At 44.7% G+C, this 23492-nt stretch overlaps 1 protein-coding gene across 3 annotated transcripts in view; it reads right to left on the bottom strand.

Moving 5' to 3' along the window:
• Window positions 1-23492, bottom strand: part of RCOR1 (REST corepressor 1) — a 95773-nt gene that overhangs the window by 8374 nt on the left and 63907 nt on the right. For all 3 annotated transcript variants that reach the window (XM_039884279.1, XM_039884278.1, XM_039884277.1), the window contains 5 exons: window positions 8949-9001; window positions 7382-7543; window positions 6556-6674; window positions 4385-4463; window positions 1398-1592 (listed from right to left, as the gene is read on the bottom strand). In XM_039884279.1, coding sequence (XP_039740213.1) covers window positions 1398-1592; window positions 4385-4463; window positions 6556-6674; window positions 7382-7543; window positions 8949-9001 — 608 coding nt within the window. The remainder of the gene's footprint in view (window positions 1-1397; window positions 1593-4384; window positions 4464-6555; window positions 6675-7381; window positions 7544-8948; window positions 9002-23492) is intronic.

Below are 23492 nucleotides of genomic sequence, written 5' to 3'. Positions count from 1 at the left end.
CGTGTGGCTTAGACAGTACAGCGCCGGTGAAGACTAAACAAATGGACCAAAGGAACAGCGTCGGAAACAGGATAGGAACCCTTGCAACCCGCACACACACACGGCTGACGGATTCAGAGCGGGGCCCCACTGCACGGCAGCGGGGGAGACAGTCTGTCTAGTGAAGAGGGCTCGGCTGACTCGGTGGATACCCGTGTGGAACAAACGAGCGTTGCCCCTACTCACAACAACAGTCACAGAAAAACACTTCCAGGCAGACTGAAGGTCAAAACGCAAAAGGCAAACAGCACGAGAGAAAACCGTCCTGACCGCAGGGAAGGGTAACAGAACTCAGAGAGCTCTGACTGTAAAAGACAAGAATGAGAAATCCAATCACCAAAAATTAAGGATTTCTGTTCATCCAGAGATACCAGTGAGAGAGTGAAAAGACACGTCTCACAATGGGGAACCAAACGACCTGCCCCCACCTGGGGGCATTTCTGATGTCACAGCTGTTGGGAGGACGATGCTGCTGGCATTTAATGGGTAGAGGCCAGAGATGCTGCCAAACATCTTACGATGCATAGGACAAACAGGACAACCGCCCGCAAAGCAGGATTATCCAGCCCCAAACGTCAACCGTTAGGAAACCCTGACATGAGCACCGTGGAAAACTGTGTAGTACCGTGTTCCAATGCTGGCCACGTGCATTCTCTAATCCAGCAAGTCCTCTCAGGTGCATGTCCAACCACGATGCACACGTGATGCACCGAGACACACAAAACAATGTTCACATCAGCATTTGTAATGTCCAAAAATAGGTAATAGCCCAAATGCCTAGGAGAGTAAAAGGGATAAAATCTGTGGGACAGTCACACAGCAGGGGCGGCGATGACAGCTACGGTTCCATACAAGATGGACAGAACTTACGCACCGAAGGAAAGCCAGGCATAAAAGAAATCACATCATATTACTTTTACAGAAAACCCTCAAATGGATAAAAATAATTTGTGGTCTTAAAAGTCAGAAGAGTGGCCAGCTCTGGGAGAAGCGGGTAAGGAGCGAGAGGGGCGTGGGAGAGGCCTCGGGGGCAGTGCCGGGTTTCCTGCGGGGAGGGGCGACAGAAGGGGACGGCTTCCATTTCTTGATCCAGACAGAGGTCAGCTGGGTGTGTTCGCAATATGAAACACCACTGAGCACATAAACACATACATTTACGTACACATGCATAACATCGATGTCAAAGTTAATTTAAGAAAACTTGGTGGCTGGTCAGTACCTAAGATCCTCTGTCCGGTTCCTTGGAAACAAAACGCCCTTCTGAGACGTGGAAAGAGGACACCCACGAGTGCGAGAAGGACAAGCAGCCCCGAAGCACCGGCTGTGACCATGCCTTAGGCGGACTGGGCCGCGCGTACCTGCCGTTTGACTGAGACCAGCTCCATGTCCAGCTGTCTGAGCACCGTGGTGGCGGCGGTGGCGTTGGCAGAGACGGCCTCCACATCCTCTTGAGAAAGAAACATTCCTTTTGGAGGTTTCCTTTTCGCTCTATTTTTAGCTTGTGTGCTATGTTTTTCTTTTTTGATCTGAGGAACTGTCTCAGTAGGTGGCACCTGCACGATACACATGTGATAAATGAGACGCTAAAAAAAAATTAAAATGCCAACTCAACAGTAATAAGCATATTTCCTTAACATGGCTCCAAACAACCTAAGACAAAGACCATGCCATATCAGAATTACCATCTACAAACAGACAAAAACGTTAGCTACTGAACTTGAAAGTGGACTTCATTTCCTTCTTGCACAGACGCAGTCTCATTCTATCACTTTAAGCCTCTGACAATAAGCATTCTGGGCTTCCTGTAATAATACAGGAAGGAAAAAGTCTGCATTCTCTTCCCGTGAGCTTCATATATATATGAATAAGGAGCTATTTTATCCTAATCGTCCCCAGCAGTACAGATGGACATGTGAACACAGAAAGACCCAGTAAGTATATAAAGAGCCACTTAAATTCTTCAAATCTTCATAGAAGTTTAAAAAAATAAATAAGAAACCATGACTTTTTTATGCATCTTTTTTGGGGGGATGACACAACTTTTAGGGCAACTGTGCCCTAAAAATATGCTTCGAAAAAATACATGTTGTCATTTTAAAATGCATGACTGCTAATTTTTTAAGTGCTTTCTCTAAAACCAAACCTTCAGACATGAAATGCAGTAAAATCTTGGCAAGGAGAAGACAATACCTTACTTTTTGCTACGTATTTTAAAAGACTGAAATAAAAAGACCATGCAAACTAAAATGGCAGCAAGAAGTTCTTGAACAAGTGGTAATAAATAATACATAAAAATATTAGGCAGCAAACTATATTCTGTAATAGCACTCTGTTTAGTAAAGATCACCTATTGATGATGTGTCTGTTTTAATAATATTTTAGTACACAAACTATTATTTAACCACTTTTCTTTTTGAATCGGAAATTGAGCCACACAAATAAGAATTACAGAAATTAATATAAAATCAACTTTCTCTTCCATTTAAAATGTTGCACTGAAGAACCTAATAAACAATGCATCAGAACAGAACTCACTAAAAATCCTAAGCATAATTTGGTTTCTCAAACATTCTTAATTTAGCTAACTCTTAAAATAACCTTGTTATTTGAGCACTCATATAAATCACTGGCAAAATGCCGTCCAGAAAGAATGACCAGTTTCCAATATACATGTGCATATGTGTATATATGTGTATGTTTATATTTATATTCATATTTATATATATATGCGCATGTACGTATGTGTATGTGTACGTGCACGCACGCACACACACACACTTATATATACATGAAACCAAAAGGAGACTAAAAATGTACCTGGAGCACTTTGACTCAACAATTCAACTTCTAGAAATTAATTCTAATGAAAAAAATAAAGTGCACAAATCATCATGAGATCAGCAGTTCAGCTTTGTTTATAATAGCAAAAAGCAGGGTCAAAAAACTGTAAAAACCCATAGTAGATTCATTTACTCAATTATGAAAGATCTGTATGATGGAATAACATATAGTTGTGTACACAAATGTATTTGACATAAAAACATGTATAAGGTAAATTTAAAAGGTTATAAATGTTACATATTAAGATCCATCTTATGTTTGTGAAAGTATTCAGAATTACGTATGTGGGCACACACATTTTACAGAGGACGTCACCTGAAAAGAGTCACCAAAATGTTAACGGTGATTCTGTGTGACTGTCATTTTCACCTTCTCCTTTTTGTTTAGTTGTATTTCACGCTTCATCTATAAAAAACATGTATTACTGATGCCACTTGAAAGTTCAGGTGTGTCTAGACCCTTTCGTTTTTCCATGCTAAAATAGCTGTTCTTATAATTTTAGAATCTTTTGAGATAGGGAAGAATCCTTTGGGATTTTACTGACACTTTAGACTCTTGTTTTCAGAAAAACTCTCCTGTGACCACATATAAAAGTCATACCCACAATGGGATTCAGTACTCCAGCCCGACTGGGGGGCTGAAAGGTGCCAGTGGGCTAAGGAACCCTGTCCTGCAGGTATCACGGTGGTACCCTACCAGGGCCTGCTGTAAGTAGTGCTGGATTGTGGGGCCTTCTGACCTGTGCCACAGAGCCCTGGGTTTCTTCGGAGGGCTCTTGGGGACCCCACATGTTTCATTCAATTTTATGAATGGACGAAATTATGCAAGACCGTAAGCCTCATTTAAAAAGCTAAGATCATCCTGACACCCCATTGTTCTCAGTAGACAGTTTACGATAAACCAATGTTACAGATATACCCAAACAGTCACCCACAACTGTGGGGATCTGTGGGCCCCCTGAATCCAGAGACTAAAACTCTCTGGCATAATGATTTTTAAGAAGTGAACGACTAAAACTTCACTGTGTGTGAAGCTCACCCTCGTCATGAACCTGCACTGTTGATTCTGAGTAATGAGGACTTGCACTGAGTCCCTGTCAGCCCTCGGCAATCACCTGCAGTCACCCCCTGACCAATCATGTGCAGAGCTGTTGGCCAGTGACGGCTCAGGAGACACGAGGCTGAGAGAAGCCATGCTGCAGCCTGGGCCTCGCCAGCACCCCCTTCCTAACCGACTGAGCTAGCAGCTCAGGAGCGGAGGCGGTGAGGGCTGCCGCCCCAGACAAAATCGTCCTCGCCGATGCTATTTTTTCCTTTAAGACTTCTTTTACTCGAGTTTCTTGGCAAACGCAATTCTAAGTTCCATAAAGCAAACTTAGTATTGTTTAAAATGTCATACTGCGATGCCCTGTACACAGCACTTAATATGTTAAGCAGACTAAGTAAGAACATCTTACTTACGGAACTAGCCATAACATTCAACTTTTCTAAAGGGGAAAAAATACCTCCTTTTTGCTCTCCTTATTTTGATCCATCTCAATGTCAATGGGATTGTTTCCATTTGCTTCTTCTAGTTCATCCTCACTGAAAGTAAAGTAAAAGTTACTGAAAGATTTTGTTCCCAAACAAAAGTGAAAGTTCATCACCGCCAAACCAGTATTACAAGAAATATTAAAGGGACTTCCTGAAGAAGATAAAAAATGTGAATAATAAAATGGTAATAACCAGTACCTATTAGTAATTACTTTAAATGTAAATGGATTAAATGCTCCAATCAGAAGACACAGGGTGGCTGAATGGATAAGCAAACAAGACCCAAGTGTCCGTCAATGGACGACTGGAAATAGAAATTATGGTACATACATACGACGGAATGTTACTCAACCATCAAAAAGAATGAAATCTTACCACTTGTGACAACATGGATGGACCTAGAGGGTACGATGCTGAGTGAAATAAGTCAGAGATAGAGAGACAAATACCATATAATTTCACTTATATATGGAATGTAAAGAACAAAGTAAATGGACAAACAAAATAGAAACAGACTCAGATACAGAGAACAAACTGATGGTTACCAGATGGGAGGAGAAATGGGGGAACTGGCTGAAAAGGGGGAGGGGATTAAGAAGCACAAATTGGTAGTTACAAAAAAGACCCCTTCTCCCCACTCGCCCCCGGCCCAATGCGGCAGGACGTTCTGGCTGAGAAGGAAGAGAGAGAGCCGGGGATTTTGAGGGAATTTTGCCCCAGTCCCTGCCATGACTTTCACGGGCAAGTCCCGTCATAAAGACAAGTGTCTCAGGTGCGCCTGCCATGGCAGGTGTGTCCTTCCCTTTCTGCATCTTGAGAGTGATGAAGTGCACAGGGGAGGTGGGACGCCGCAGCTCTGCCACCCCTGGCAGTAAGGAAAGAAACCACCTGGGAGGTGAGGACAGCGATGTGCCAGCCGATGCTCCAGGGTAACAAATCTCCATTTGTTTTTAAAATTTAATTCTGGTTTCAGCTTAGGAGAATGCATCTGTTTATAGTAATAAATCTAAGTTATAAACAGTAACATAATGGGACTTAACACATAATGGAAATAAAAAATGTTCATCGAAAGTTGCTTCGACGCTAAAAACAGACTCAGCGGGCGTGCCACACTTCTGCGGTTACTAAAATGGGCGGAGGCATACACGGGCCCACCCGCTGGAACAGGCTCGAGATGCGCGCAGCACTCACTTTACACTTGGGCCAAGAGACCTGAATCCCCCCGAAGTGATATACAACTCTCGATTTGTTCTCACGCTATTCTCCTTCATTTGCAACCATGTACTATTCTCCTGAGATGAGGCCAATTACTAATTTACAAAAATAATGTATCACAGAAAATATGGAAAATATCATTTTAAAAAGACACTCACTCATATTAGCACTAACCTAACGCAGAACCGCCACGTTTGTGCACTGACGCCCAGACTTGCAGCGCCTTCCCTCTAGAGCTGAGGACGCGGGCCCGGGGAGGGGGCGGGGGGGAGCTCGCTTGGCTAAAACTTGCTGCGCGGGGATGAGCAGACCCTCCCTCGGAGCTGAGAGGGGTCCACTCGTGCGTGTGAGCACACTGCCGCCCCACTCCCCGCGCTGCGGACCAGACTGAGGAAGTGACGGCTAAGATGCAGCCGCTCAGCGCGCTATCCTCCCCACGGAGAGTGAGTGAGTGAGTGAGTGTGTGTGTGTGTGTGTGTGTGTGTCTGTCTCTGTCTCTGTCTCTGTCTGTCTCTGTCTCTCTCTCTCTCTCTCTCTCTCTCGCACGCACTAAGCGGATGGATGGTCAAAGAGGGAAGAAGCGAGCTCCACGGCACTGCGTCCTTTAACACGCCACACAGAAAAACATGTCAAATGAATCTGCACGAACGGACCAAATAAATGTCAACTTAGGGAATAACAGACTCCTTTTTATTAAAAGGAGATGCCCTTAAGGGGCGGGAGGGGACAGGCAGGAAGGCCCACGGGACACTGATTCATTCGCACGGCGCACGAATCCTTAGTGCAGGGTGTCTGTGGAAGGTGTTTCCAGCGGGAAGGTACTGGGAAATCCAGTCACCCCGCCTTCCCTGTGTGTCCACCAGCTCTTAGGAATTCCAGGACTCAGACGATTCCCAGGGGTGACACGGCACCCCCAGGCGCTACTGACCTTTCCTCCCGCTCCCGCTTCTGCTTGCGAGCATGGCGATCCATCACGCTGGTCTTGGTTCTCGTTTTCTTCCAAGAGTAGTAAAATTTCACCAGACTTGCTATAGATTTGTCAGGAAGCTAAATATAAAAAACGAGTTTGCTTACATTTAAGGCTAACCTTTAAAAAATCAAATGTGATTAGACACACTTAATTAGGATCACTGTACATACTCAGAAATACCATCAGTCACGGTCCTTTTTCTCTAACAAGGAAAAAATTCACGAAACTACTCTCAATACATTTAAAAATTGCTGAAGTCTGACTGTAAGTGAAACTTAGCTCATGAAAGATTGTACAGTCAGTTTAAGATGAATCGGTTTTCACACACCTCAAGTTTCTAACATAATTTTTGGGTTCTTTTTAAAAAATTCATTTTAGCACTAATGTAACTGTCAATAAGCTTTCATGGTAGGGGTCTGCCAAAGAGCATTCTAGAACATAAAAAATAATCATGCCTTTCCCAGGCAGACAGGGATCCAGGATGTTCTAGTTCAAATAACCATCAAAGATCCTTTCTATTGGACTAAGCTGCTGAGGAGTCCCCACAAGGGAGCCTGGGGTGGCGGGAGGGGCGGGGGCTGAGTTCCAGCCTTCAAACTGGGAAGTTCTAGGAACCGCTTCACTGCTGTAATCTGAAGCCTCCCGCCCGCCCACGATAAGCAGTGAGCTGCTGTTCCTAAAGTGAGCTTCATTAAAAATGAGACTGCTCATGCTTGCAGATGACATTCCTATCCCTCAGGTATGCTGCTGGGGTGGGTGGGGATTCAACATCTCATCTACTCACCATTTGTTGAATTCTATGAAAAGTTTTCCCATGAAAACTAAAGGCTTGCTCAAACAAGACTTTATCTTCCACAGTCCACTCATCTGGGAAGGGGGTAAAGTTGGGCAAATCAGCCAATGATTTTTCAATATTATGCTTATGCCAAAAGAGCATCCCAAGAGCCTAGAAAAATAGCATCGGTGAAATTTTAGACCAAAAACGGGAATGTGACATCAAAATGGAAATGAGGTTGGCAAAAGAAGAGCGTGTGCTTCTTCGCACCCAGACAAGCAAATAGCTCACTCGTGTGGTCCTAAGTGGCCGACGCAGCCTAACTCCTTCATCCCACAAGCCCTGAGGTCAGGGGTCCATTATTCTTTCTTCTCAGCTTAGAACACGGAGGCCCTGAGACACCGAGGGACTTGCCAACGTCCTAGCGCCAGCAAGTGGCAGCAGCAGCGCGGCCCCCGTCTGCACTCGCCGCCCCGCGCACGGAGCGGGGGCTGAGCCAGAAAAGCACGCAACTGCACTGTTATTCTTTTGCCCCCAAAACGCAAATATAAAACTTTTTTTTTCTCAGCTCAGAAAGGAAAAAAATACAAATGGGTGAGGAACAAATTAGAAACGAGAAAGGTAAGTCTGGAATATTTTCCTGAGAAATTTCCTGTAATACAACTCTAAAGTAAAAACAGTCATACTTTTAAAAGGCCAGAAGTCTTAAAAAATTCCTATATTTAGCAATCACCCAATAACATTTACACTTTCTAAATAAAATAAAAAACTGATGATTTTTCTGGACAACTTGGGTTAAGTTCGTAAGTAGGGATGGAAAAGGAGCAGCATATATTTTTTGCTTTGTAAGATTCTGGAACTATCTTATTGTAACTGGTTTTTCTAACAGTTCTACCAGGGTAGAATAATTAAAATAAGGCCAAGGCTGAACAAAGAATCCAATTCCATATAACCTCAACTGCTGGTACCCGTAGTCATTCGGGTAAATGAGAAATGTTAGTAACTTACAGGCTGCAAAAATCTAGATCAATGCCAAGGAAAGCACTAATCTAACTTAATGTGCTTATTTTAAAAACAGTAATTAGAAATAAGGCTTTGAAATAAGATACTGCACTTCTGGAGAAAAAATAAATCTCATGGATTTCTCACAAATAGGCTCCAAACGATTTTTAAAAGGAAGCCTTAGTCCAATTTTACAACGTGAAAGTGATTCAAACAATAAATATTAAAATACTATAGATTTGTGTGACAACATGAGTCAGGAAAAAACTATCACACAACCACAAAAACGACAAACCACATATTCAAGTGAGAAAGCGCTGTGCCCAAGAACCCAGCCCTCGGGGCCTCTGCCGCCGGAACTGCAGGCCTGCAGATCCACGGTGCCTCTGAAACCCAAGGGCCTCTCACGCACACCTCAGACAGCGACCCGGGACCGGGGCCTTGTGTGAGACCACGAGTGACCTCCCAGAAACCGCGATGAAGAAACGCGGCTACTGCACACACACGACAAAACACATTTAATGGGTTAGCTCTAAAAACCCATCTCAACGACGAAAGAAAGCCACGTCCTTACCTGTTCCATATTGTACCCATGCTTCTCTTTGGCAATGGCAATGTATTCGTCCACTGAAAAACAAGACAAGAGGCCAGTGAACAACCGCGGGCAGAGCGCAGTCTGTGAGCGCTGGACTCGCGGGCGGCTTGAGCGTGCTTCAGGCCGCCAGGCACCAGATAAACATTAGGAAGCAGACGGTCACAAAACAGAATCGGATAATACGATCCCACTGTGGATCTTACAAACACACGTCTCACAGAGAAATGGCTGAAAATATACTCAAATAAACAGTACTTATCTCTGGATGGCGAGATCATCATTTTTTTTTTTTTTAAAAACTCTGGTTCTACTTTAAATTTTCTCTTATGTATCACAAAAGTATTATGCTCTGAAAGTAAACATTTAGAAGTAAAAACATGTCCTCAGTCGATGAAGAACAACTCATTGTTAGGTATTTAAAAATCTAAGAGATAAATTATGAACTAAGTCAAACCAGCAGGTGCCAGCTTCCAAGTGAATTGCTGAAACACCCTGACTCAACTCTCTAGAAGGCTTTTCGTCACCCCCAAGATGAATCTAATTCTCTACATTTCTAGTCTTTCCAGAAAATTTAGAGTTGTTAATGACCTCTTTATATTTTGGATGATTTTTTCTTTTATAAAAGTACACAGCAGAATACCTAACTATAAAAAAGTCAAATAGCATAAAATTAGATGAAACAGTTATTCGCACTAGCCCCTGGTGCCTCTCTCCCCCAGATCTTACGCTTCACAGGGCTGAAAACGGGCTCTGAGAGGTTCGTGTGCCCAGCTACACAGACAGGTCACAGCAGACACCTAATAAAAGTCAGGGCTTCTAAGTGTCAGTCCGCTATTCGATCATGCCACAACCATCGTTCCTAATTGTGGTAAAACTGACAACCAAGTTAGGAAAAAGAAATCAATTTGAAAAAATATTTCACTTTTATTAGCATATATTCTAATACTAGGGGGAAAAGATTTTCCACTGATAAAAAAAGGCAACTTAATTCGAATAGTAACTACATACAGTGCAACTCAATATTAACTTCCATACTGAGGCACTCATTCGTTTTCTATTTCCTTTTTTAACATTTAAGGTACTTACAAACCGACTGGTTACTTTGCTCAGAATGTAGTAAAATTCCAGTTTACCCGAGAGTCGGCGAATGCCAAACCAAATGACTTCGGTCTGTCACAAAAGCTGAAACTGGTGATTTTAAAAACCGGGGAGGACGTTACTCCAAAGTGTGTCCCTTGCTTTTTACTTCACAATAGGGTAGACTGTGCCAAATATGGGAAAATTGCTCTAAGGGTCTTAAAAAAAAAGAAAAAAAACTACCGTGAGGCGAGGCTGCATGAACAGGTGGTTCCGCACACCTGGCCAGAGCTCTGCTGGACGGGTGGCACTCGGCCTGGAGGGGACCTAGACAGCAATGGCAGCACGTGGGGGCGGTGGGGGGATGACGACTTCGGTTCAGATGATCAAAACTGGGTAGTGGGAATGTTCGGGTCTAGAACGCCGCAGGGAGAGAGGGACCGACAGTGACTCGAGGGTCGACCCCGGAGCAGGTCTGCTTCACAGGTGTCTTTTCTCGACGCCGGGTGAGGAGGGAACGGTGCATGAACCCCACATGTCTGCTACGCAGTCTCAGATCTGCGAGGCCACAGCTCTCCTGATACAGTTATCTGCCCGAACCAAGTCGGAGCGTGTGCCACGTACACGGCCACCAGCTGGTCTCGTGCTCTCTAGGCAAATGTGAGGGCTGAGCGCGTGCTGCCCCGGGAGCCTGTCCTGCCCGCGGCTCGGGCAGGTGGCCTCTGCGCTAGCTGCGCTGCTGCATCAGTAACAGAGGCTATTAAGCTGTCCCTGATGTCAACAACCAGAATTAGCTAAAAGATTTAGCTGAAAATTTCAGAGAAACAAAAGCATTCTTTGAATGTACGGTTGTCATTTGCTCTCCTGTTTAACATAAACACTGGCTGGCGCTGGAGACGCTGCAGCCGTGGATCCTGACAGTGGTGGCCGAGGCCACTGTGATATTTACCACGACGCACGCAGCCAGGCGTGCTGGCTAAGGCCGCCTTTAAAACCACACGGCTTTTAGATTTTCCTCGAGACCATGCTGAAGACTCAACCCTAAAGCAAACGAGACACTATCACAGCTACTTCCATGATGTCACCTGGAATGTCCACCAGGCAGGCACCTGGAAGGTGTGATGAAGCAGGTGACTGTACGGGGAACCTGGCAACTTGTGACACTATCAAAAACACCACCTTTCACTCTTTTCATTGTCCCCATGTCCCACACAGATAGACAAACACTTGCCAAGCGATGCTGGGGTGCCGGGGTGCTGCGGGATGCGCAATTCGACACTTCGGGTTCTTTTCCAGCCGCATAACGGCAGCACGCGAGGTGAGTGGGGGGTGGGTAAGAAAGCCGCGGCCCCGTCTGAATGAGGGGCACAGGCACGGCGGTACCTCTCAGGCTGCCTTCCCTTCCGCAGCCCCTGGACAGTCCAGGAAGGAGCTCTGCCCAGGAGGGCCGGGTTATCACCTAACTGTGAAAGCGACACCCCTACTCCTCACGGAATGTTCTGGACTACAGTCAATTCACAATGAATACTGCCATCTGTACAAATAATGCTGGTGACAGGCCTTGCCTCGTCCTTCGCTGCATAGTCCTGAGCGCTTATTCCCTTTAACAATCAGAGGGACCTGGCCAGCGGTCACACTTTCTGGAACCTCTGATGCTTCCCCAGCACCTACCTTGCCCTTGACAGAGCATGCCAGGAGCTGCTGATGGGACATGGTGAAAATGGAAAGTGTGCCTTGTCCAAAACCTCCCACGTGATTCCCTTAAGCTAAAATGAGCTTTCGACCTAAGAAAATAAAATCCACTCCAAATAGCCCTCATGAAAAACAAAGGGTGACCAGACGCTTAGGGTGGCGGGTAAGGAAGAAACGAGAAAGCAAGAGGAACACAAACCACTTGGAACAAATGGCTTAGAAACACAGATAACAAAAGCCCGGACCCCGAACGCATCTCCGGCAACAGCGATCCTGACGCGGCCTCTGACAGACGAAAGGTGAGTCGTCTGCTCTGGGGGCGAGCAGCGGCGCAGGCAGTGAGTGTCGCTAGGGGAGCTGCGGTCAGGGCCAGGGGCAAAGTCCGCTGCCTGAGGAAGTGCCAGGACATCTCCCCGGGCCAGGCCTGGGCCTCTGTGCCCACAGGCCCTCCCCAGTGCACAGGGGACAGCACCAGGGAGCCATCTGGGTGCCAGAAGAATCAGAAGAATCGGTCACCGAATCAAGTGTGCTCTGCTTCAAAAACAATCTAAATCATCACATAATGAAGTATTTTTAAAAACTTGAAAATTCTTATGGAAACAAGAACTGTCCACTTAAATTATGATGGATAAAGATATGCATCATGGATAAAGAAGGCATCACCAATTCTTTAAGAAATATACAGACTGTACAGAGCGCTGGCTTCTTCTGACGAGAACTTACCATTATGGAAAGCACAGGTGAGTAAGTGTGTTTTCAGGGTAACACCACCTTAAAGGTAGAGTGTGAGACTCATCAAGAAAATCTACAAAATTCCTAAAGCCTAATCAAACATTTATTGAGCTACCCTTACTGTGTACAGAACATCGGAGCAAATGGCAGGCCAAAACACAAAAGAAAAATGAACTTATTTCCTGCAGTAGCTTGAAACAACAGAAACCAAACAGGCAACAGAAGAAAAACATAAATATATAAAATAATAGTCTAGAAGTAGGATAGCATGGGGATGCAAAATTATCAGTAAGTAACGATGACGATATATCAAGAAAAGGTTTCTAAAGATTCAACGGTTATATTGATAAAGTAACAACTGTACTTTAACATGTAAGAATTTATGATGTGCCAGCCAGCGTTCTAAGCTTTATAAGGATTATGGTTTTAATAGCCTCCAATAATTATATCATCACTCTCATTCACAAATGAAGAAACTAGGGGTCAGAGAAGTTACATAATTTGGCCAGGGTCACAAGGCTGGTAAGCAGCAGAAAAAGGACTTACATAAACGCAGAGTGTGTGACTCCAGGGCCTCTATCGCTCTCGAGTTAAGGAGACAGATGAGAACGTTCTGCATGACAGAGAGAGCCGAGCAAGGCTAATCAGCACAGACTATCTACGCTGGACGAGTTAAGAAAACAGAACTGTGGCCGATGGAGGAAATGATGGAAACACAGTACAAGTAAACGGCTGGCTTGTACCAGGCTTCATCTGTTTCCACGTCTCAATGCCATGAACTACCTGCCCTCATACCTCTAATAACAGTCTTAAATTCAACTGCAAAAAGGGGGAAGAAAGCAGATGTAAACTGCCACAGTAACCTTAACTCACCCATCCCACCCCCTAGGCGCTGATAGTCAAAACGCCCTGTGAGCTTGCGTATTCTATGCAGAGCAAGAGGCTGACACCATAAGGTGGGCTGAGGACAAAGCCAGAGCCTTAATACAGCTTTTACAATTTTACTATCATAACATTTGGAGCTGCATTAGGTACTGCAAAGGAAATTCATTTCTCTCTTGTAACTCAAACTGAGCATGCCAAACTTTCTCTGAGAATATAAAAACAAATATCGTGGGCTCTCCTTGTATTATTAAAATGAGAAATGAGTTATCACTGTAACAATCAAAACGAGCTGAAATTATGAGAGTAGAGCAATTATGCCCCCTGGTGGACACAGATAATGTTACACTTAACGTTTCAATGATCCCTCTGAATATCCAGGGAAAAAAGGGCACAAGAAACAAGACAAGCCAGAGACTCTACAAGAGTAAAAGAAAACGAACCAGTCCTTCCTACTAAGTAATAAAATACACTTTCTTTATGAACATGCTATTTCTTAACGTAGTTTTGTTAAAATCCCAGTTTACAGAAAAAGCTCCGCCCACCCTCTGACACTCTCGTAAATACTACAAAATCCAACCCAGTCTCATAGATGACGATCTGATCAAGAGGAAATAAGAAATATGAGAACCCTACCACGCCACACATTTAAGTCAGCTTCTGGCTTCTATTCCCACCCAAGCTGCACCTGTGTCCCTCCCCCGTCCAGCATCAGTTTGCGTGACCTCAGATCAGTTCTGCCCCTCCGTCCTGTGCCTCAGTCTCCACATCAGTCCAAGAAGGGACAGTTAGGACTTGAAAGTGTCTTCTAGGGCTAACACTGTAGGAGTCACTGTTTAAACATTTTAATGTTAAGTTTAATTTTTGGGTGTGCGCTGCATTTCAAGAATCTTCCACTAAAAGGATCAGAGCATCCCTTCGCCCACCTCTACTCCAGGACGCGCACATCTGTGCTTCGTCCAGAAAGGCACAGGTGGACCTCTTGCATGTTGTGACTCATCAAAACAGCTCTCTTTCTCCTGGAGAATGCCCGAAGCCCCTGGGCGAGACGACACCCCATCCCCCTGGTCTCTTTCACTTCAAGTCAACTGACTTGATGACTGAGTCCCTAAGTGGGCAACTGTTTACTCAAAATAACTTCAGTGGCTCTCACCTATGTTTTGCTTTGTACAATGAGCTGAAGAAAGGAACCATGCTCAAAACAGTCTGAACCTCTTCTAATAAGTAAAGACGACATCTTCTTGACATTAAAAGAGAGAGGGGGAAAAAAAGGCTGACATTTTGTTCACCCACAGCCTGCGAACAGACTGGCAGGAAGGACCTTGGCTTCATCAGGAACTGGCAGACCAGAGCCATTTTCTCACCTATAAACAAGAACGCTACCGCTACCGTTAAGGTATCCTGCTCGTTAAGGTATCCTGCTCGACCCTTCGCAAAGCAGCAGGAGTCGAAACATACACGCGTAAAGTACCATTAAAGTTAACTCCTTCATGAACACTCGTGAGATGCAACTAGCCGTAAGAGGAGCGGCTCAGAACCACAGAATCAGTCCAGCAAGACAGAGCACCCCAGGGCTTGCAGTCCGTGAAGGCAGGGTCCTATTCTGCAGCTCCCGGCCCTGGCCGGTGGAGACCGGCTGATGGACATCTTCAAAATACTAGCTCTCGGGCTCCACTCTGTTTTGTATGTCCATGTGTGTAAACATGTACACATGTTTGTGTGTATACATGTGCATGGGCGTATGTGTAAGTTATTGTTATATAATATGACGTGCACAGAGAAAAGCTCACATATGAGGGCACGGCTTGGAAAAAGAAACACCCAGATCAAGACAAGAACCAACTGTACTCTAAGATGTTTTTATATTGCTCCCAGATATTTATGATGGGCCAGTTTGGGAAATCAATGTATTAGAGCATAATATTAACGTGTGGAGACCATGGGTAAAAAGCACTCATCACATTTCCCATTTTAATGAGATAAACATCATCTCGACGAACACCAAATTTGAAGGTTCTGGTGTTAAAAAGATTATGACAATATCAAAACCACACAAACAAGAAGAAATACATTTTGAGGTTTCTGAATTTGTGAGTGTGAATTTCAGTCACTCAAAAAAACTTTCCTTTCAGTGACTAAAGTTCTTTTTTAAATTATCAATTTTAAGTCCGTCTCCTGCTGAGGGGTTATGGGCAGGGAGGAAGGAGACAGAAGGATTTGAAAGCCTGCAAATCCTAGTGGCTCCTTATACCTTCCTCTCAATACATCTCATCGATACACGAGGGCCCAGGAAAGAGGGATCTCAAACGGGATCTCAGAGCCACTGGAGGGTCACAGGAAGTGCCCGAGGATCTGACGAGGCTCTGCCCACCGCAAACTTTCACAAGTCACTTCCCCTTTGGGGGCCTCGCTCTCTTTAGCTCTGAAAATGGAAGCTGCACCGCACGGTGGCGCAGTGCGGGCGGCACGGTTCCCACTGTCAGTGCGACCATTCTCAACGCCTGTTTCTTGGGAGGGGAGGAGGTCTTTATCTAGTAAAGAAATCTGAGCTTTCAAAGTGGTTGCAGAAGAGTGATGTTTTATAATCAACTAATGTGCTTTACAATTAATTATTCCTCACTGATTCAATAACGCTTTTGGCCCTACTGTGTGCCCAGTACTGCTTATACAGCCATGATTAGAACAGTCTCTGCCTTCATAGACCTCAAAGTCTGGCTAATTAATTACACAAATAATCCCGACTGTCTTAAGTGCCAGCAAAAAAGAATGCACTTAACTGGGAAACGTGATCCGCAGAATCAAGAAAGACTTTCTTTTCTACTGGAAAAGATCGTTATAAATTTCTGCTGACTCATGTGTTGCTTACTCATGTGTTATAGTAAAGAAAAACTGAAAAAATATAGATGTTCAAGAATGGGGACATAGTTAAATAAAGCTATACGACAGGATATTAGTCAGGACCAAAACTCAGTTTAATTTTTAATCACAGGGAAATTAAAGTTCAAAGACTACTGTATCCAGTATGATTCATTTGTGCTTAGAATCACAGTGCACATGAGCACAGAGAAACAACATGAAAGCAAAATGTTAATAGTGGTCATCTCCATGCATTGGAGATGAAATTTTAAGCTATTTTTAAAGATAAAAACAAGCCTATGTATATAGGTAATTTCTTTTCTGAGCCCTTGAGAACACCATACATCACGACACTGTCATTGTATTAAATAATCGGCTCATGTTTCCAACAGCAGGTGCGCATGTTCTTACCCAGCCGCAAAGCGGCGCACTTAACACTGAGGCAGTAGCCGGTGTCTGCATCCAGTCTAGACAACTGAGCTAAAAATGTGCTTGGTATCTGCTGAAGAATTTTAAAGTAAATCTCAGTTACTTCACCTCTATATACATATCGATATGCATCTTTTAAAAATGTGGGCATATTTTTTACAGAACCAGAATGTCATTATCATACCTAACAAAAATAGCAAAATTCCTTGGTATGAAACACGCTATACATATTGTATTGTCTAAAATGTAGAAGTCCGACAATATCAATTATTGGAGAGGACGTGGAGCACATAAACTCTGCATTTTACTGGTAGCAGTATACACCAGTTTGACCACTTTGGAAAATAATTTGGCACTGATCTCTCAGAGCTGAATATCTACATTCCCGATGGATATCAAGAAACAGGTCAAAAGATGTTCCCGGTAGTATAGCTGTGGTAGTGAAAAGTGAAACAAATGTCTATGAGGACAAAAAAGGATAAATTATGATAACAAAATGAAAATTTTTTAAGTTTAAAAGGATGAAGATAAGACTCACTGATATGATTAAAGGGTAAAGTAATCCTTGATTTTAATGGAGTGCTTCCGCTACTGTGTAAATTTAGCTCTATGTCTTTTCCAGTAAGTTTTGTAAAGCACTTACGAGAATAAAAATGATAAAAATAATTTTCGCACACTAAAAAAACATAATTTTAATCACAAGCTTTGAGCTTCTTTGATAGTCATTTATATGTATAAAAAGTTGAAAACTAATGCCAATATTAGCTTATCCTATCCTTAGCCTTGAGTCAAAGAACAGGTGAGAATTCGAGGTACACTCTCCCTCCTGTCAATCAAACAGGGCAACTTTAGACCAGCGGTGCCCAACCTTTGTGGCACCAGGACCTGGTGCTCCTGTGAGAATCTAATGTCTGATGACCTGAGGTGGAGCTGAGGAGGTGACACCAGCGCTGGGGAGCCGCTGCAGATACCGCTGAAGCTTCTCTCGCGGGCCTGCCGCTCACTTCCTGCCGTGCGGCCCAGTTCCTAACAGGCCACCGGCCAGTACCGGCCCACAGCCCAGGGATTGGGGACCCCTGCGTTAGACTGGAAGTTAGACTGTAAGCTACACTGGAGAGGGACTCAGACTGTCACTCTAGCGTTCTTCCAGGTCCCGGCACATACGTGGCCTCACGAATCTCCCGAGTGAGTGAATGGTAACCACAAGGTGAGTGGCAAAGAAGGAACCGGGAGAGGAGTCCCAGTGACCCCAGGTGCAGAACAAACGGCCCCAAGGGCTGCATTTGCCAATTTCCTACAGGAGCGTCCACACCCCCAGCATTTTCTCACTCAGCGGACGAGTTCACGCACGGTACAGATGCCAGCAGAGGATAGAGGGAGAGCTGAGCGGACGCGGCTCGCGGCTCGCCGGCTCCCAGCTCGCCGGCTCCCAGCACAGTGGAGAGTCGCCGAGCACGCGCCGCGGGTCAGTGGAATGAAGGCCATGAGGAGGTAACGCGTGCTGGTCTCTGCCGTACCGTGAGGTCCCCGAAGGCCTCTCTGGTAGTGACACTTAAGTGGCAACCAGGAGGAACTGAGGGAGTGAGCCGTGTGGACACGCGGGAAGAGAACCCCAGATAAAGGGAGCAGGTTTTGGATGAGGTCGGGAGGGCGGAGCGGGGTCAAACTGCGCAGGGCCTCGTGGCCGCCGGCAGGTCCCTCGGCCCCCGTTGACAGTGGGCTGGAAGCCACTGAGGCGCTCTGAAGAGACACTCCTGACACTGACTGCCGTTATAGGAAAGTCTAGACGTTTACCACTGATTTGAAACTGTCACACACCACACAATCCTGAAAACGTGTACTGAAGTCTAACGTGCTCATGCAGCGACGACTTTTGCTTTTGACACAATTTGAAACTCTATGTCTAGCATGTTAGGTTATTTTGTTCTTTAGTTAATAGACATCCAGCTTAAAAAATCATCCCGCTCGATTGTCTTGGGCACAGCTAATGAGTTCCGCTTTTGTCTATTTTAACACTGAGATCTGCGCTTACCATTGTACCAGTTTTTCATCTTTACAAAATAAAACACCGCAATCAGACTTAACTAACTGCAAAAGCATTGATTATATAACCTATAAAACAGGTAACGCATGCCGAGGGAGACCGTCTGCCTCCGGGTGCCGAGTCACCTTGCTAATCTCCCTCTGTGCCTAAGGTGACCCCATCGAGTGCAGGAAGTTTGCTGCTTAGGGTCGGATCCCGTGGGCGGGGTGAGGCCCTAACGCGGGTTTCTCCACTAGCTCCACTTCATCTCTTTCAAACTACCTTAAAAAGAATCAAACAATAAAAAGTCACTTTTAGAGTATTCCTTCTCTTCTCAAACTCCCCTCTAAGAATTCTCGCAGACCACCGTTTTGGTACCTCTGACTGCACTTGCTCTGGTAAACGTCTTTCCTTAAGACAGGAAAGTGAGCCAGACCGGGAACCAGGACCGGCCCAGTTCCACACATACTTCTGTCGACAAGATTACCTAGTCAAAAACCCTCTGGCGACTTCCTGTTACTAACACGTCCACTTCGTTTTGCTAACCTCCGACGGCTTCTTTACATAAAACCCAAACTTTTAAGAACTTTCATTGCTTCTCGAGTCCCCCAGGACACCACGTGTCACAGCCAAGCAGGTCTCCAAAATAAGGCCCGTGCTTCCGCTCTACGCCCTCGCGCTGTCGAATGCGAACACTACGCTCCCGTCTGCGTGGAATGCGCTGCGCCCTCGCGCAGCCCGCTCTCGTTCATTCCTCAACACGTCACTCAAATGGCGACTGCTTCCAACACTCCCTTGGTTCCTACCCAGGAAAACGCCGCCCTTTCTACGGCCCCGAGGGGTGCAACGGGGCACAAAGTACACAGGAGACGCTCGATACTAGAACAGTATTAGAACCCACTGTCCGCTTCTCCAACTAGTGAACACTTGTGGCTTCTCTCGCTATCGGCCCACGCTCCAGATTCCACACGATTCAGCCTCACTCCCTCCTGATGCCCACGTCACTGTCTCGTCCAGCAGTTTTCCACAATCATTTTGTACACTATTTAAAGCCTACTGTTCTCATCTATGCTACTTGAAATTATTTACATTTCCTCTACATGAAATGTGTCTCTACAAGGCACATTTTCCAGGAACATCCCAAAGGTTGTATTTCTTGTTAAAGTTTTACTTCGACCTGGCCCACAGCGAGCAGTGTAACATCAATGATGCTGTAGGTTGTTAATCACGGTTCATCAGATGAAGCAGCACATGACGGCAGGCGCGTGTCACCACGACACTGGAGCCAGAGCCCTCGCTAGGCTTCTGCCTGGCAGTGGGGCCTGAGGCGTCTGACTTGACTTCTCCCGAGCTCGGTTTTTACACTTGAAAAGCAAGTGCTGATCTAGAGGAAACACATATAAATCATTTGTTTACATGTTCATTTCCCCCTTTCTCCACTAGAATCGAAGCTCCTGAATCGCTCACGCACGGGACACTTTCAGGCAACTAAGCTGCGCAATCAAAACATGAATGAAACCAATTCTCACTAAATACACTCAGATGACGCTGAGATACTTTTGGAGAGAACTTGATACCAAGTCTAAGATTCACCAGAAGAATAAATATATGAGCCAGGGGTGAAGTTACTGGGATTTACCGAATCCAGCAATTCCACTTCTGGGCGTATACCCAAAAGAACGGAAAGCAGGGTCTCACAGCAGCACTATTCACGACAGCCGAAATGTGGAAAACATCGAAGTATCCACTGACAGCTGAATGGTAGACAAAATGCGGTATACAGCCACATGATGGAATATTTTTCAGTCTTAAAAATGAAGGAAATTGTGACATGTTAACAACATGGATGAAACTTGAGGGCATTATGCTAAGTGAAATAAACCAGTCACACACACACAAACATAACCCCTCAAATACTGTATGATTCAACTTAAACGAAATACCTAGAGTAGTCAAATCATTGAGTCAAAAAGTGACATGGTGGCTGCCAGGCACTGGGGGAGGGGAAAGCGTAGAGCTGCTGAACGGGGAGAGTCTCCATTTTGTGAGATGAAGGGCTCTGGAAGCTGGCTGCACGGCAGCACGAACCTAAGAACACTGAGCCACGCACTTAAGAATGGTCAAGGTGGACCGTGGTCTGTCTTCCCAAGGATGCCATACAAACGGAATCACGTGGTATGCTACCGTCAGGGACGGGCTGCGTCACCAGGCCTGGGACTGAGCGTCGTCCAAGCTGTGGCACACACCAGCAGCCCCTTCCTTTTTGCTGCCAGGGGGTGCTCCGCCATGTTGGGATACCGCGGTCGATCTGTCTGCTCACCTGTCGAGGGATATTTGTGTTGATTCCACTTTTTGGCTGTTACAAATATTTATGTAAGAAAAACAGTTAAGATGGTAAATTTTATGTTGTTTATTTTGCCACAAATAAAAATAATTTTTAAAACAATTTTATAAGAAAGAATACAGTGCTAGGGAAGTTTTGGAAAATAGGCACACACACTCATACAACTCTTTACATGAAACATGGAAAAAAAATCTATAAAATTTAAAATGCATGTACTATTTGATTTATCAACCCCAATTCAGTGATGTTCTCTGCAGCAGTGTTTAGAAATGCTTAAACTATGAAACACCCACATATGACCATTAAAAAAAAGATATGTTTATGTTTACAGAGACTAACAGACATCCAGGAAATTCACGTAACAGCGGTTAACTTGGGAGATGGAGCACATTTTTTGCTATTTTATTTTATTTAGTGCGTATGTATTCCTTTTTAGTGTAAAAGAAAATAAGTCATGCACCTATCAGTAGCCAAAATCCAGAACACGGACACCACCACGCGCTGGCGAGGCTGTGCGGCAGCAGGGCCGTCATTCGCGGCTGGAGGGAATGCACATGGTGCAGCCGCTTCGGAAGACAGCTTTGAAGTCTCTCACAGAACTAAAGGTGCTTTTAAGCACACAATCCAGCAAGCCCGCTCCTTGGTGTTTATCCAAAGGAGTTGAAAACTTATGTCCACATAAAAACCTGCACACAGATGTTTATTGCAGCTTTACTCATAATTGCAAAAACCTGGAAGCAACCAAGATGCCTTCATTTGGAGAACACATAAACGGTGGTCCATCCAGATAATGGAAAATTATTCAGCACTAAAAAGAAAATGACTTATCAAATCATGAAAAGACATGGAGGAACCTCAAACGTACATTATTACTAAGTCAAGAAAGCCATCTGAAAAAGACTATACGACTGTATAATGTCAAGTACATGACATTCTGAAATAGGCAAAATTATGGAGACAGTAAAAAGATCAGTGGTGGCCAAGAGTTAGGGGGCTGGGCGCGACGCACAGACAGAGAGCACTGAGATTCGGTATGATACTATGGTGGTGGTACGTGTCATTTACATGTGTCAAAACCTAGAGAATGTACAACGCAAGAGTGAACCCTAATGTCAACTGCAGCCACTGAGGGATAATGGCGTATCAGTGTAGGTTCACTGACTGTAACTAATGTGCCAGTCTGTGAGGGATTTCCATAGTCGGGGACGCGGGTATATGGGACATCTCTACACTTTTGGCTCAATTTAACTGTGAACCTAAAATTGCTCTAAAAATTAACTCTATTAAAAAAAAAAAAGAAAAAGAAAAACATAAATATTGTATTTTGCTCCTTGTCCTAGGAACTAGGGGTTTATCCTAAAGAAATAAGAATGCTCACTATAGTTTTTTTTTTTTAAAAAGGAAGAACTGAAAGATTTCAAATATCGACCATAGAAATTTTGCTGTCAAAAAAAAAAAGAAAGATTAAATTATGATAATCTCCTTGGTATAAGTTAAAAACTGGGTAATTGTAAAGGTGCTGATAGAACCAAGTCCCACACATACTGATAAGAGCAAACTGCTGAACAGCTCAGATTGTGATAAAACTTTTTCATATTAATATACATAAAAATATCGGAAAGCATATATGTCGTAAGCAGTGACTATAAGGCTTTAACTGTCCACATTATGCATTCTATATTGCTTGAACTTACTACAACAGCATTTGTTATTATAACCACAAAATAATTACGTGAACATGCAGTTACAGGGAAACCAGGGGCCCACAGGCGTCCTGACGCGGGGCTGTCTACCTGCTGGAAACCCGCGCACGTCCCAAACCGCCAATGTCTGCGTGAAGTCAGAACCAGTGCTGGGCAACCGGCACTGCCACGGGCTTTCAAAACAAAAAGAGGCAAGCGGAAAAGGTGGAAAAGCTTCTTTTTCACCTACACACTGGGGGAAATGACAGATGGCAAAGATCCAACCGTGTGAGCTCGTCTGCGTTAACACTGTACTTACATTTCAAGGCCTACAACTAGACAAGTCATGGAGTGTGGTTCCAGAGCCTCGCACGCTGGCGCCTGCTGCAGGGAACCACACTCACACTGGGGCAGGAAAGCCGATTCCTGTCAGCCCACCATTCCATCCCTAGGGATCTAGCCTAAGAAATCACTAAAAACACAGCAAAAACAACAAAAAGAGGTCAAAGCTCTATGGTTCGTTCAGTCCTTCGCTCAGCCTTCTTTTATAGAAGCAACACAGTAGGTACTATCTAAGCTTTCAATAGAATAATGGTTAGATACACGGACAGATCCATGTGACACACTATGAAAATGCGCGCAACGTGGGAAACGTTCTGGAAGGTCAACGTTCAGGAAGACAACACGCAGACAGGTACAGCAGGCCCTCAGATAACCTCGTCTTGTAACGCTGAGGAGAAAATGCAGATGGGCTCCCGGCCGGGGCCTCTGTCCGTGGAGGGAGCACGGCCTCCCCAGCCTTGTGC

Source organism: Pteropus medius, unplaced genomic scaffold (assembly GCF_902729225.1).
Source record: "Pteropus medius unplaced genomic scaffold, Ma_sr-lr_union100, whole genome shotgun sequence".
Taxonomy (NCBI): domain Eukaryota; kingdom Metazoa; phylum Chordata; class Mammalia; order Chiroptera; family Pteropodidae; genus Pteropus; species Pteropus medius.
Note: the sequence above shows the minus strand (reverse complement) of the source record. Positions and strands in the feature narration are given on the sequence as shown.